Below are 16037 nucleotides of genomic sequence, written 5' to 3'. Positions count from 1 at the left end.
AAGCACAGTAAACCTTTCCATAGCCCAAAGATCCAACAAGCGCAAGTGTTTTCAACTCAATCCAGCTGCCAGGAGCACCAAGGCATCTCCAGAGGCGGTCCTTCACTTCTAATCCTGGCTCAATTCTTCCACTTCTAGCAAAGTCAAGCAACTTCCCTGCTCCTCAACTCTGTCTAAAACATAGCCATAGAAAAGTAAAAACAAAACAAAACAAAAAGCAAAATTATCTCTGCCCCAGGTGAATCCTTCATGGTTTGGGCACCTTTTTCAGCCATAGTGAAAGGTAATCAACACAGGATTCTCAGATCTAAGCAGTTAATGGAGCAGGTCAGGAACGGGGCAATGAATGGCAGGAATCTCACTGGGATAGGGGGAGGAAAGTGGGAGGCATATCTACTGCAAAAGACCCTAATAGTTATTATGTATCAATTAAAAATTTTAATGACATTACAATTTTGATAAAAGGCCCCAAATAACTGTGGCTATTCATTGAAAGTGTTTGAAATCCCCTTTCCAAGAGAAGCAGTCCAACATCAACTAGAAAGAGGAAGAGGAGGAGCAGAGAGGAGAGTGATAAACCCCCACACAAAGCTATGAGTGCATCTCCTCTGGATAGGGATCTGGAGAGGGTGCTCTTTAGAAGGTGTATGGAAACATCTGGGATTCATTCAATGTCTCAAATCCCCTCTCCCTGCAAGGCCTGCAGATACTGAGAGCAGAGCTTAGAGGAGTCCAGTGGAGGAAGCTGATCCCCCGACATATCCCACCTCAAAGAGTCTGTAAACCATGCCCGGTGACATTAACAAAGGGGGTCTGTGGTATAGGTCAAATTATCATTTTTAAAAAATATATGCTGCTAAAATATTAGTTTAACACCTAAAACTGATCAGAAACAAACAAAAAGAAACAGTGCATTTGAACATTAAAGCTTTTCTCTTTTTTACTGTTATGCATTGGGCACTTTTACAATATTTAAGGCTTCTCAGAAACAGGAATTCCTAGTGTTAAGTACCATAAAACATGGTACTTCCAAGTCCCCTAGAAGGGCATGGCCCTGGCCAGCTGGGGCAGTCCTTGAAGAAGCTGGCAGATGCTCCCACAGAACAGAGGAGATGCCATCTGCTGGAAAGACTGCACCAGATGCCTCTTGCCCCACATCCCTGGGGCACACCTGGGGAGTGGCAGCCAGCCTTGAGGCAGAAACAGGCCGCAAGTGTGTTTCTGGGTGTCCAGGAGTAACTTTCTCCACTCCCAGGGCTCCCGCGGAGGAGCAATGCTCTGCCACCCAGGGTCCCTTTCACGGCAGTGGACCAACTGCACGGGCTAGTTGTTCCTGTTTCAAGATTCCGAGGGCCAAACCACCCCACCTCCCCTGTATTTTATCAGGCCCATTGCCATGACCGCCCCCCCAACACACACATGCAACACCTGACTCCCCCAAAAATAGCTGAGACCACTCCCAGACCCAACCTCTCCAGCAGGGATTCTCCTGACACACCCTAGAGATGGTCCACGCCACCGCTGCCCCGGGGAGGTCTTCTCGGGAGCTAGGCAAAGTCTACCGTCACGGTTAGGAGAAGTCGGAAGCTCAGAGAACCTCTTTCTCCACAGCTACTGGTGATCTGTGCTGTATTCTAGTGCAGTCACCTCCCGCAGCCCTACAAATACACACACCTGGGCCACAGGTAACAGGCAAGCGCGTGGAGCCTTCGAAGTTCTCTTTAAAGTTCCTTTCAGGCAAGACCGCGCCCAGGAAGCAGGGACCGACCAGCCCCCGCTGGAGATGCCCACCTGCCCCCCTCCCACGCCCCCCCCTCCACACACACACCAACCCCGCTTCAGGGGTCCCCTCCGAGAGGCTCCGCGCCCCCCAGGGCCGGGTGGCGCCGGTACTCACGTCTCGAAAGCGGTTCCAGTACTTATCCCGATCGTACTGGGAGACGGTGCTCAGCCACTGGTCATTGTCTAGGAAATTGCCGTGGTTGGGGCCCGCGCCTCCGGCGAGCGCGTCCAGGTGCCGGCTCTCGACTTGGAGGAAGCACCACGCCGCGGCGGCCGCCGCCAGCACCGCGATCGCCGGCATCTGCGGGGCAGGGCGCGCAGGGCGATGAGCGGGGAGGGCGGGCGGTCGCGAGCCCCAGGCACCCAGGCGTCCCAGCGCCCCAGCCCGGAGGAGGGGACCCCGCGGCGGGGACGGGCAGCGCTCGCGCACCTGGGGCGCCTGCCGCGCCTCGACCCAGGGACCCCTCTCACGAATGGGGGACTCATCTACGAACGGAGAGGCTGCGTCACGAATCCGAGGCTGCCGTCCAACTACAGGGGACCCCTCTCGTCTATTCTCCGAGTACCCCACAGATGCCGCCCTCCTATCAGGGGCTTGGTACCCCTCCCCAGAAGCGGGGAGCCCGGGTCCGCACGCCGCACTCCCACAGACGGTGCACACGGCTTTGGGGCAGGAGAGGGGAGAACAGGGCTCCAGCAGCACCCGAGCTCCGGCAAGCGGGGTGGGGGCTGCCAGCAGCTGGGGGTCCCCGGCGACAGCTAAGGGAAAGGTCTCCCTTGCGCGCCCTGTGGTCTCGGGGGTAAGAAAGGCGCGCGGAGGTAACCCCAGGCCCTGACCCTGCCAGCCCCCTAGGCGGCCGCGGGGAGGTCCCAACTACTCCAAGTTGGGGCGCGGGGTTCCTCTGGACACGTACCTTGGGGGCTGGCCCGGGTCCCCTCGTTCGAGTTGCTCGAGCTCCCGCGGCACGGTCGCCGGGAAGGCTGATCGCCGGCTCGCGCCCCTGCACTCCTGCCACCCGCCGCCGCCGCGCGTCTGGCCGCTTTGTGAGCCCGCAGCGCTGTGCTCCGCTCGCTCGCTGGCTCGGGCGCGGCGTCCGCGGGCGGAGGAGGCCGAGCGCGCGAGCCAAGGCTCTGGCGCCCCCTAGCGGCCGCGTGCTGCCTGCCCGACAGCCCGGCCTCCCCAGCCCGGAACGTGGTTATTCACATCTTAATGCAGAGCTGAAATCAGCTTTCAGGCCCAGGCTGGTGCGAGACAGAAGAGGGGACTGAGGATATGAGGCCAAGACGCAGGCCAGCATGGAGACATTCTCAAAAGGAAGGCCGTCGGGTTATCTAGATCAAAATCACCTCTTAAAAACGAACATTCCTGCCCCCCCACCCCCGCCCCACTTGCTGAGTCAGCATTCCTCAGAAAAGCCTCCAAGTCTGCACTTTTAATGAGCTCCCCAGGCGTTTTTTATGCACAGCAAAGTTTGATAACCACCGTCTTGCCATTCCCTGGATAAGTGAATATCTGCACTGCTCATCCCAAGTCATGCACCCACCTGCATCTCTGCACTCCCCTGCCCTATGCCATGCTTACCACTGTCCTGCCCCTTGAGAACCGGCCCCAGCACTAACCTGTTGGGTTCCCCTAGATGGGAGGGAGGGGAGAGAGGAAAAACAGATCAGGCTACAGGGACAGAACACTGAGAAGCAGGAGGCTGGTCCTGCCCCATCCCCCACCCCCTTTCCAAATACCCAGCAATGTTTGGTGAAATAGGGCTGGAAGGGACTTAACGCCTTCCCCCTGCCTGTATACAAGTGATACTGGCCTGTCACCTTTCTCTGTACAACTACACCCCATTCCCCAGACACCTGAGCACTCTTTCAGAACAAGTCTGACCATCCCATCACCCCTCTCCCCTCAACACAAAATTCTTCACAATGCTTTCCTGATAAAGACCAATCTCCTGGCTGGAGCCCCCAGGCCCTGCACATCTGGGCCCCGTCTCTCACCCCACTCTCTCCTCCTCCTCTGACCTTCTGGACGGGCTGGCCCTGACCCCAGTGGAAGTGGGCTCCCTCCACTCCTGGGTATTCACTTCTGCCTGGGCTGCTGTCCATACCCAGTCCCAGCGCAAGTCTCATTAATTCTGCTCTCTGCTTATTCATTCTCACTTCTTCAGAGACTCTTGCTACGCCTGTGGACCAGGCCAGCACCCGCAGTGACACTGTCTTTGAGAACACAGTGCTTCTCTGGCTGTAAGCTCAATCGATATCACTTACTCTTATGTCTGCCTCCCCACCTGGCTAGAGCTCCTGAGGGCAGAGGCTATCTTTGTCTTGTTCACCACTTCTCCCAGTGCCCAGAGTACAAGATCATGACACATTGTTAGTGCTCAAAAAACATTTGATAAATGAATGAACGATTTAATGAATGAATGCCGCCCAACCATGTCTGGAACAACAACACATCTCAGCCAGCATGACAACAATAATGTATGGTGTGATCAATAATAAGTTGTGCTACAAATAATTTGGTTACATTTAATAGTTGAATGTGTGGAAGTCAGCAGATCTGTGGTTTTCCCAACATTACTCTGACTGATTTGCATTCCTAGAAACTTTCTCAAAAGAGAGAAAAAGGAATGGAGTCACAGCTACTATGTTGGGGACTGCACATCATCCACGGTTTATTTTATCATGGAATGCTGTGGGTGGGTGCATCAGAGTGGGAGAGAGGTTTAGAAATGATGAAGAGACTGTTTCTTATGTTCATAGAAACCCAAGTAAGCAGCACTTCCCCATTTATCTGCCCAGTGTGACAGCAAAATCTCTCCAAGGAGTTGTCCCTAAATGTCACTTTTGCCTCCTCACCTCCAACTCATTCTTCAACCCACTCCAATCTGCCTTTCATCCTCACTAACTGAAATGACTTGTCACCATCAGCAGCCTCCTCCAAGTCACCAGATCCAGTGGGTACCCTCGATCCTCCCCAGTGTGGCCTCTGAGCAGTTTCTTTTTGCTCCTGTGGCTCCAACCCTCCTGGCTTTCCTGCTCCCCCCATCATTCCTGCTGATATTCCAGTGCTTAGGGCTCAGACCTATCCCTCTTCTCTTTCCCCCAAAACCCTTTCCCCAGGTGCCCAAGTCCAGTCATATGCTGAGATCCTCCAGGTATATTTCCAGCCCAGAAATTTCAATGACTTCTGACTGTACCTCCAGCTTCATACTTTACATCTCCTCAACGCCCCACGGGCACATCAGATCTGTAACCAGGCCAAAACAGAAGTCTGGATGTCCTCCATGCATCTGTGTTCTCCGTTCATCCCTGTTACAGTGAATGTATCCTCATCCACATGGCTGCTTAAGTCAGAACCCCACAAGTCATCTCCAGTTCATTCATCTCCTCGCCCCTCACCTCCCATCCATCAGCAAAGGGGGTCCATCCCACTTTCGAACACCCCCTGGAGCCACCCACTTCACCCCACTTCCACAGATACTCCTGAGTCCATAAGATCATCACTTCTCATGTGGAGAACTACGGTGCTTCTTGGCTGGTTTCCTTCTTTCCTTTCCCTTGCAACCCACTATCCACCCAGGTGAGAGCAATCTTTTTTTAAGAGAGCCTTCTCTTTTTAAAATTTTTGTGGGTACATGGTATGTGTTTGTATTTAGGGGGTACATGAGATGTTTGATACAGGCATGCAATGCATAATGATCACATCACGTAGAATTGGATATCCATCTCCTCAAGCGTTTATCCTTTGTGTTACAAACCATCCAATTACATTCTTTTAGTTATTTTTAAATGTACAATTAACTTACTGACTATAGCCACCCTGTTGTGCTATCAAATACTATGTCTTATTCATTCTTTCTATTTTTTTGGACCCATTAACCATCCCCGCCTTCCCCGCAACCCTCCACTACCCTTACCGGCCTCTGGTAACCATCCTTCTACTCTCTATGTCCATAAGTTCAATTATTTTGATTTTTAGATCCCACAAATAAATGAGAACATGTGACATTTGTCGTTCCATGCCTGGGTTATTTCACTTGACATAATGATATCCAGTTCCATCCATGTTGTTGCAAGTGACAGGATCTCATTCTTTTTATGGCTGAATAGTACTCCATTGTATATATGTAGCAATCTTTTTAAAATAGAAATCACTCCCTTGCATAAAACCTTTCAATAGCTTGCCATGACAGTAAAACGAAAATTCACATTCCCTCCCATGACTCATAAAGCTTTGCACCATCTGGTCCCTTACCTCTGCCCTTCATTCCCTAGATTCTAGCCACATTTCTTCTCATGGTTCTGCAAACTTAGCAAGCTTGGGCCCCGCAGGTCCTCTCTTCTGGCCAGGCTCTCTGCCCACAGTGTTCCTTTTCCTGCTCTTCACAGGGCAACTCCTTCTTAGCTGTCAGGTCTCACTCAAATGTCACCATCTCATTGAAGCCTTCCCTGACCACACCTTCTAAGATAGACACTTCCCTCCCAGGCACATCAGCATTCTCTCTTGTTGTATCTGGTTGCTCGGACTTTCAAGAGTGTTTTACTCCTTTGTGTATTATCTCTCTCTTCCTCAATTTGAATATTAATTCCAAGAGGGCAAACACTGTCTTTTTTACTCCTGTATCCCTGGGCTAATCTCAGAACCTGGCATTCAGTGGGCCCTCAATAAATATTTATCCAGTGGTTCAATGAATGAAGCAAATTCCATAACCCTTAATGCATCCTGAAGTATGAAAGCCCTGTCTAGGGCCATTTCCTTTGTCCTCCTTAAATGCCTTGTTCTGCAGATCCAAGTTACACTTTCCTCAGGGACCTGTCCCCAGTTTAATCAGAGAGCATCTGCTGCTAGCCATGCTCCAACTTCACAACTGGAATCTTCCCCATAACCATCCCCTGCATGGGAAGGGGTGACCAAAGGAGCAGGGGCAGGTGTGGCCGTGCTGGATCTGGCCTGAGCCAAGGAAGGACATAACCTTGGAGCAGGGGCAAGGGGGCTGGGAGCTGGAGACCTGCCATCAGCTCAGCCAGCACTCGAGGGGAGAAATGGCAGATTTATTCAGCCGCGGGAAGCACCCAGGACCAAAATCAATACTGAGCCTTGGGGCTGTGTTTCTGCTTTTCATTGGCTTATGCACAACTATAATAACTCCTTGTTTTAACATAGTTCTTATTTCCATGAGCCCCACATGTTTTATTTTCAGTTTAATGGATCCTCAAACATGTGCTACTGGTAGTCGGAAGCAGACATAACTATCACCATTTTATGCTGAGGCTAGGGGAGCCCAGAAGGGCTGGATAAACTGGTGAAGGTCACAGAGAGAGAGAGAGAAAGATGGACCTACTTGCAGAAAGTTCTAGGTGTACTCCCTGCCCCCTGTTCATGATGCTATGCTGGCAAGAATCAAATCACCCGCTGGGCTCCATCCAATAAAAGAGGTGCCTATAATACCTTATCTTCAGCACAGATTTATTTTCAGCTGCAGACTCATATATCTACCTGCTACATGGCATCTCCATTGCACTGTCTCACTGGCACTCTCTGAATTCAGTGTGTCCAAAATTGAACATCTGAGCTGCATACCCCCTGTTAAACCTACCCTCTTTCCTGTGTCCCCACATTGGGGAAACCACTTCCCACCCCACCTAGACCCTAGTGTCACTCTGCCCTCCTTCTCAGCCCCCACTTTCAGTGACTCACTCATCTGTCAATCTCCCTTTCGCTCCTTTCAGCTCCACCCACTCCCCACTGCTGTACCTCTGGAGTTTACTTCCCACCACATGTCACCTGCACACCACAGAGCCCTTAAAAGGGTCTCCCTCTCTCAGTTCACCCATGGTTATTCATTATCCACACAGGAGCCAGAGTGGTCCTCTCTCAAGGTAAATATGATCACTTTTCTCTACTTACTTCCCTTCCTGTGCCCTCAGGACAAAGGCCAGGCACTGCACCATGACTCCTGGTGCATCCTGCTAAGCCCAGGGGCCTCTAGATCCTTCCGTCCTGGACGTTCCTGCCCCTCCTGCTCTGATCACCAGCGTCCTGCCACCTCCACTCAGGCCCTTTCCTGCAGCGCTCCCTGCTGCTCAGATGCTCTCCTCCCTGTCCCCTCTTCTCCTGGACAGCCCCACTCACCCTTCTGGCCACAGCTTCTGCAAGTCCTCAGAAAAGTCACCCCTGACCCTCACAACTTTGCACTCATCACAGCTGCACAATTGCTTGATGTCATTCTCCCACCTGACATTCAGCGGCACAAAGGCAGAGTCCGGGTTTGTGTCTGTCTCATTTGCTGCTGAACCCATGGTGCTGAAAAAAGGGACATAAGTGCACAATAAATATTGAGTGAATTAATAAATACTCATAGCTCAATTTCATTTGTTTCCTTCCCTTCTTTGAAGCAAAGAAGCTCCAAGGTTTATGTTGAATATTTTAACCCCCAAACACCCCTTGGATAGAAAGTAGGAACAGTGAGGGAATGACACGACCTTCCCACTCCCAGGCTCCTCTGCTGTGGTTTGAAGGTGATGTTGGAATAATTCCTTATCCCAAGAAGAGGAGTAATGAAATAGATGCATTTCTTGATACCACTGAAAGCAGCTCACCCAGCAGGGCCTGTAACTTTTGCGAACACGTCGATTTCACCCATTGATTATATGTATTCAGCAGAGCCAGGCTCACTCCATCTCCCTGCGTCCCTCACAGCCGTTTCCCCCACCCACCCCCACCCCCACCAACACACACACACACACACACACACCTGCCTTCTTGCTTTCTTCCCCCTATGCAGAGCCATGGTGTATGGACAACCCACCTTAGGAGGAACTGATTTTAAGCAAATGAATACCTCACAAGGATATGAAAGTAAACACCAGAAAACTCTAATAGCAAAGAAACTACTCAGAAACAGAGAAGAAGATGCCCAAGCCCTGACTACAGAGGAAAAAATCATGAGGGCCACAAGACTAACAACAACATGGGCTGACACGCGTGAGCACTTACGGCATGTCAGACACCGCAGTCCTGTGTGTTATCTGACGTAATCCTCCTGACAATCCCCCATGAAATAGGCACCGTGAGAAGTCTCATGTTAAAAACAAAAGCCTGAGTCCCAGAGTTGAGAGATCCTTTATCCCAGATCACTCAGTGAGTAAATGGAAGAAGAGCCAGGGACTACTTGACGTCAAAGCTCCCACTATGACCCACTACAGCACTCAGGTACACTGCTGCCACCGCCCATGGAACCCACAGCATTTCCCTTGATGTCCAAGCCTTATGCACTTCATACTCTGATGGAAAATATGTACACACCTGATCTCTGTTGGCTGAATAACAAGCCCTCTGAGACTTGAAGACCATTTTCTTTTCCTTGCTCAGAAAGGCAATCCAGGTTCTTTTTCTTTTTCTCATTAGCTTTGTATTCATTTACAAAGAGAAATGCAACCACATGTTGGCATCAGGCTCCACGCACGCTACAAAGCTCTGGGATAGGCTGGCAGGGCCCTCCTTTCCTCTTAGGGTCAGTGCCAGATGGCTGCCTTTAGAAGGACCGCACAGTGTGGGTGTGATGCAGGCTCATGCCTTGGGGAATAGAAGACGGTGACTGCTGAGTCAACAGAGAATGTGGCTGTGCCCCACAGGACGAGGGTCCCGAAAGAGGCTCCAGCTCACCGAGGATCCCAGGACTGGGAGCAAAATGGAGTTCCTTGAGGAACAAGCGCCCCCAACAGCTTTCAAGTTGGGATGGAAACCAGAGAGCAAAACTGGAGCTGGAGGAGTCCCACACATCCAGAAGGGCCCGGGAAATGAACCCAACTCGTTTGCAGCATCCCCTGAGAAGCCCCATCTTACTGGAACTCAGAAGGAGTTCTAACTCAAAAGGAGTTCCAAAACCACCCACTGAGCTAGCATGAACCAAAACCATACTTCTTGTATTTCCTACCGAAACTTCCAAAATGGAATACAGATGAGTCAGCAAGGTTCTGCGCACTAAATTGAACATGCTCAAGTGCCCAGAAATGAGCAATACTGGAAAGGCATCAGTATTATTATTATTATTATTATTTATGCTAAAAACTCCTAACATGAGATGTACTCCCTTAACAGATTTTTAAGTGTAAAATGCTTAAATATTGTCATTTATAGGCCCAATGTTGTACAGATTTCTAGAATTTATTCATCTTGCATAATTGAAATGTTATACCTGTTGATTAGCAACTTCCAACTCCCCCTTCCACCTGCCCCTTCGCAACTGCCATTCCACCCTCTGCTTCTATGAGTTTGACTATTTTAGATACCGCATATAAGAAGAATCATGCAGTGTTTGTACTTCTGTGACTAGCTCAGTATCCCCCAGGTTCATCCATATTGTCACATATTGCAGGATTTACTTCTTTTTAAAGGCTGGATAATATTCCATCATATATATATAATATATATTATATTTTTTATATATATTATATTATATATATATCACATTTTCTTTATCTATTTACTTATCTATGAACATTAGGTTGTTTCCATATCTTGTGAATAAAGCTTCAATGAACACAAGAAGGCTAATATCTCTTTGAGATCCTGATTTCAATTCTCTTGGATAAATACTCAGAAGTGGAATTGCTGGATCATACGGTAGTTCTATTTTTAGTTTTCTGAGAAATCTCCATGCTGTTTTCCATAGCGGCTACACCATTTTGCATTCCCACCAACAGTGTACAAAGGTTTCAGTTTCTCCTCATCCTCACCAACACTTGTCTTTTTTGTTTTTTTATAATAGCCATTTTGACAAGTGTGGGAAGATATCTCCTTGTGATTTTCATTTGCATTTCCCTGATGACTGGCGATATTGAGCATCTTTTCATACATCTGTTGGACATTTGTAGGCCTTCTTTGGAGAAATGTCTATTCAAGCAAAGATATGGAATCAACCTGAGTGTTCACCAATAGACGATTAAAGAAAATGTGGTGCAAACACACACATGCAATGGAATACTCTTCAGCCATAAAAAGGAATAAAATCATGTCTTTTGAAGCAACATAGATGGAAATGGAGGCCATGATCTTAAGTGAAACAACTCAGAAGCAGAAAGTCAAGAACTGCATATTCTCACTTATGGTTGGGAGCTAAACAGTGTGTACACATGGATATAGAGTGTGGAACAATAGTCATTGGAGATTTAGAAGAGTGGGAGAAGCATAAGGGATGAGAAATTACTTAATGGGTACAAGGTACACTAATCAGGTGATGGTTACACTGAAAGCCCAGACTTCACCACTATATGATATATACATGAAATAAAACTGTACTTGTACCCATTAAATTGATAGGATTTCATAATTGTCACAAGCAGGTTAGTTCACCCCTTTATAGACTGAGAAACTGAAGCTCAGAGAAGAAATTTTAACCATTTACACACTCATCTCCACTAGATTTTTCTTAAGGTCAAAGCATTGGGAAGAATTCGCCTGGCTGCATGCATATTTGCATATAATTTACAGATGCCTCCAACTATGAAAGACATCCTTAGGCAATTTGCAAGTTAAATTTGTATCATTTCACTCAAGGCATGAAGTGAAAAGGGAATTATCAAGCCAGGGAGAACTGCAGGGGAGACAGCAGGGGTCCCCAGAAATTCTCCCAACATCTTCAGTGGGAGTACACTAAATTCAAGAATTTAGCATCTGCTCAACAAAGGAATATTATGCAGGGCATTAAAATGATGGCTATAAAATCCATGAAGCAACAGGAAACATAGAGTGAAAGAAAAGCAATTTACAGAATTGGGTGCACAGAATGACTTTAGCAGGGGGGAAGGGAAGAGGAAAAGAATCACACCAGGGACAAGCTGTGACTATGTTAGGGCACAACCGTGGGGAATGTTCTTTTTCTTCTTCCAGAGGGTTCCTAGCATGGATGACCTCTACACGTTTTTCACCTTCTCTGTGCCTCAGTTTCCTTTTTTGTAAAGTGGTAGTCATAATAGCACATATCTATCAGGGTTTTGAGAAGATTAGATCATATACATAGAGTGCTTTGCACCAAATATGACATATGCTAAGTGCACGATTAATGTTGGATTGGCAATAGTGGCTGTTATTCTGTCAACTCTTAGCCCTCACTTCTGACAAAGATGGTGGAGCGAGAACTCTGTTGGGAGTCATGAGGCCTGGCCCAGTGAATGCCAGATTTTCCTGGACGTTCCTAGGACTCAGCCTCTTCTCTTGTGAAATGAAGGGACAGGGCCATGGTACTTCTACCCTGTTGTTGCACTCTGTGAAAAGCTGTGTGGTGCCCTTTACATCTACAATTGAAAGTTCCCTGTACTTTCAACTGATTACAAAAAAAAAAAAAAAAAGGCGGCTCAAAGAAATTAATGAGGAGCCAGGCACAGTGGCTCACGCCTGTAATCCCAACACTTTGGGAGGCTGAGGTGTGCAGATCACATAAGTTCAGGAGTTCAAGAGCAGCCTGGCCAACATGGTGAAACCTCGTCTCTACTAAAAATACAAAAAATTAGCCCATGCCTGTAGTCTCAGCTACTAGGGAGGCTGAGGCAGCAGAGCTGCTTGAACTCAATTGTAGTGAGCCAAGATCACAACACTGCACTCCAGCCTGGGTGACAGAGTGAGACTCTGTCTCAACAAAAAAAGAAAAAAAAAGAAAAAGAAAAAGAAATTAATGAGGAAAATACATCAATGGGAAAATGGGCAAAAGTCTTGAATACACAGTTCGGCAAAGAACTACAAATAACCAAACTGCCCAGTAACCAAACTAAAACACATTAAGATAATAAGTCACTGATCAAATTTGCAGATACTTTTAAAAATCATTATTCTCCGGGTTGGCAAAAATGAAAAAAAGTTGCTCTGTTTGTGGGCTCATAAACTGGTACAGTCCTCTTGGAGGCCAAGGTTCTTGATATTTATGTTAAAAGCCATAAAATGTTTGTGACCAGTGACTTTGTAACTTCACTCATAGGAATTTAACCTGAAAAGATAATTAAGAATGTTTACAAAGGCTTAGCAACAATTATGTTCTTCTCTGAATTATTTATCATAGTGAAAGCTCAGGAATAACCTAAATGTCTAGAATCAGATTGGTTCAATAAACTATATTCATATAATAGAACACCCTGTGGCCATTAGAAATCGTATTATTTGAGAATATTTAGAGCTGGGAAAGTATGACATTAATTGAGTAAAAATGACCAATCAGCACTATCTCTCTAGAAGCAGGGCCTGAGACAAGGATTCTTGAGGAAGTGATTGATTGAGAGCATGCTCTGAGAAGGAGAGCAAGGGAAGCAGACAAGTTCAGGGGAAGAAAGCCAAGCAAAGGTGTGGTCTCTGCTAGACACCACTTCCATCCTGTCCCCAGGGAGCTCAGGAGCACAGAGTCGGTACCCCTTCTTGGTGCCCTTTGAGGGGGCTGGTCTTTTGTTTCCCCGTGGCATTGGCTGTTGGCTGCCAGGGTGGAGGGGTATGAGGATGAGCAGGGGTGCTCTTTCTTCCACCCCTTAATTCTCTGACTCATGTATTCTGTCTGCTGGGGACAGAGCACCATCTAATGTCTATTGGTTTAAGGTGTCTATTCAGCCTAAAGGATGTTGCCCTATCCTTGCAGAATATCATCTCTAAGCTAGTACCTCAGCTATACCTTCAAGAGGCTGTTTCAATCCTTAATCAGGCCAGCAACTTTCGGATGGTATAGTTTTTAAAAGGATCAGTGGATCTCATGATATGTTATCTCTGCCATACCTTCTTTGCCATAAAAGGCAATGTAATGTGGTATCCCATGCCAGTAGATCAGACACCGATTTGATCCCTAGCATAGTGGTGCTGGCTGAGACACTGTGGGCAGGAAAGGCAAATCTGAGCCCTGAATATGTGTCAATCCCAGTCAGAATGAAACATTGCCCATTCCAAGTTGGAAGAGGTCTGATACACAAAGGCTCAGCAATGGTGTTTCTGGCAGGTGGAACATTGAGCTGTGGCAGTAGATAAATTAGCCTTAAGGTAAGGGAACCCATATTGTTGGGACCATACATAGTTTTTATCTCTGCAACCATGGCCACTCCTTTCATCAAACCATGGTGCAAGAAATATAGATGGTATATATGTACGGATTAGTAAAATGCAACCCAGTATCTATGAGCATACCTAGTGCCTAGGTCTTGGTTTCAAAGCACTGTTCTATTCTAAGCACTATTCAATTAAAAGAACTAGGGTTCCTTGAAAAGTGCTTGATTTCAGTGCTAGAGCAGGAAAAATATGAGATAAAGCTGGAACACTTTGTGGTGATAGAAAGTCAGAAAATGCTCACAAAGGATGTAGATTTGTCAAAAGAATAAGGTCTAGATAAATAAACTGTGGTAAGTCCAAACAATGGAATATTATTCAGTGCTGAAAAGAAATGAACTATCAAGCTGTGAAGAGACATGGAGGAAACTTAAACGCATATTACTAAGCAAAAGGAGCCAGGCTGAAACAAGGTTACAGACTGCACGACATTTCAACTATATGATAGCCTGGAAAAGGCAAATCTACAGAAACAGTAAAAAGATCAGTGATGTCCAGAAAATAGGGGGTGGAGAGGTAAGAATAAGCAGAGCACAGAGCATTGTAGGGCAGAGAAACTACTTTGTATGATACTATAATGAGGGATACATGTCATTAGACTTTGTCTAAACCCATAGAATGTACTGCACTCACTGAAACATAATGCCTATGGATTTTAGATGATGTCAATGTAGATTCATCAGTTGTAACAAATGTACCACTCTGGTAGGGGATGTCGATAATAGGGGAGTCTGTGCATGTAGGGGGACCAGGGAGTAGGTGGGAAGTATCAACGCCTTCTGCGCAATGTTGCTGTTAACCTAAAACTACTCTAAATAAGTAAAGTCTATTGAATAAATAAATAAAAGAATAGAGTCCAAACTAAAGGAGCTCCTAATGGTCAGAGCTAGAAAAATTTTGGAAAAAAAATAATGATAGTATTGGATTTAACTTACAGAATAAATAAACATACAAATAGGGAAGAAAGGACAGTTCCTCCTTACAGTAGAATTCTTTTTTTTTTTTTTTTTTTTTTTTTTTTTTGAGACGGAGTCTCGCTCTGTCACCCAGGCTGGAGTGCAGTGGCACAATCTCGGCTCACTGCAAGCTCCGCCTCCCGGGTTCACGCCATTCTCCTGCCTCAGCCTCTCCGAGTAGCTGGGACTACAGGCGCCCGCCACCACGCCTGGCTAATTTTTTTGTATTTTTAGTAGAGACGGGGTTTCACTGTGGTCTCGATCTCCTGACCTCGTGATCCGCCTGCCTCGGCCTCCCAAAGTGCTGGGACTACAAGCGTGAGCCACCGCGCCCGGCCAGTAGAATTCTAATTAATAAATGTAGAAGCAAAAAGGGAAATAGAAAATCATCATTAGGCAAACACTACAGTAATTGTTGCAGACAAGGTCTATCAATGGATGGTAAAATTAGCAGGTGACAGTCTGAAGAAACGTAAGATTTGCATGGTCTCAAAGTATTTCCCCCAAGATATTTGTTGATTATAAAAGGAAGGATAGTAACTTTATTGTGAAGAAACCTTGCAGAAACCACCTTAACCAAGGGATGAAGGTCAAAATCACCAATAATAAGACATGCTGACATCACGAACCTCTTGATACCATTCACAGAGAATACTTCCTTGGTGTTCCTGCCAAAAATGCATACCTCATTCCAAGCATGAGAAAACATCAGACAAACCCAAACTGGAGGCATTCTGCAAAATAACTGATCAGTATTCTTCAAAAGTGTCAAGATCATAAAAAATAAGACAAACTGAGAAACAGTCAAAAATTGGAGGAGACTAAAGTGAAATAACAGCTAAATGTGGGATTATGGAACAGAAAAGGAGCATTGGTAGAAAATGGGTGAAATTCAAATAAAGTCTATAGTTTACAGTGTCGTACCAGTGTTAGTTTCTGGCTTTGTACTATGGTTATATACGATGTTAACATTAAGCTAAGCTGAGTGAGGGATATAAGGAAACTACACTATTTGTGCAACTATTACATAAGTCTAAAATTAGTTCAAAATGAAAATTTTTTTAATCCAAATAATAAAATACACTTCACATTTTGTAAACCAAGGGAAAAAGAAGAAAGAAAGTATAGACCCAGAATGCAAACTCTTTTTAATGTTTCCTAAGCCCAAGCAAGACAAATAACTCAGGTAGATACATAAAAAATCATGTCCACTCCCTAAACCA

The 16037-nt window shown here is 46.5% G+C and overlaps 1 protein-coding gene across 2 annotated transcripts in view; it reads right to left on the bottom strand.

The window, feature by feature from the left end:
* SPOCK1 (SPARC (osteonectin), cwcv and kazal like domains proteoglycan 1) overlaps positions 1-2851 on the bottom strand; it is a 527530-nt gene extending 524679 nt beyond the window's left edge. Inside the window, exons 1-2 of one of the 2 annotated variants that reach the window (XR_010121709.1) lie at positions 2697-2782; positions 1898-2083 (exon numbers count right to left, since the gene is read on the bottom strand). Coding sequence is in view for 1 of the 2 variants with exons in the window: in XM_055286154.2 (XP_055142129.1) it covers positions 1898-2083 (186 nt within the window). In the remaining variant the exon portion in view is untranslated. Of the gene's footprint in view, positions 1-1897; positions 2084-2696 lie in introns of both variants that reach the window. The other variant, XM_055286154.2, reaches the window with a different exon arrangement.
* Between the last annotated feature and the right edge of the window lie 13186 nt (positions 2852-16037).

The sequence above is a fragment of the Symphalangus syndactylus genome, chromosome 7 (assembly GCF_028878055.3).
Source record: "Symphalangus syndactylus isolate Jambi chromosome 7, NHGRI_mSymSyn1-v2.1_pri, whole genome shotgun sequence".
Classification (NCBI taxonomy): Eukaryota; Metazoa; Chordata; class Mammalia; order Primates; family Hylobatidae; genus Symphalangus; species Symphalangus syndactylus.
Note: the sequence above shows the minus strand (reverse complement) of the source record. Positions and strands in the feature narration are given on the sequence as shown.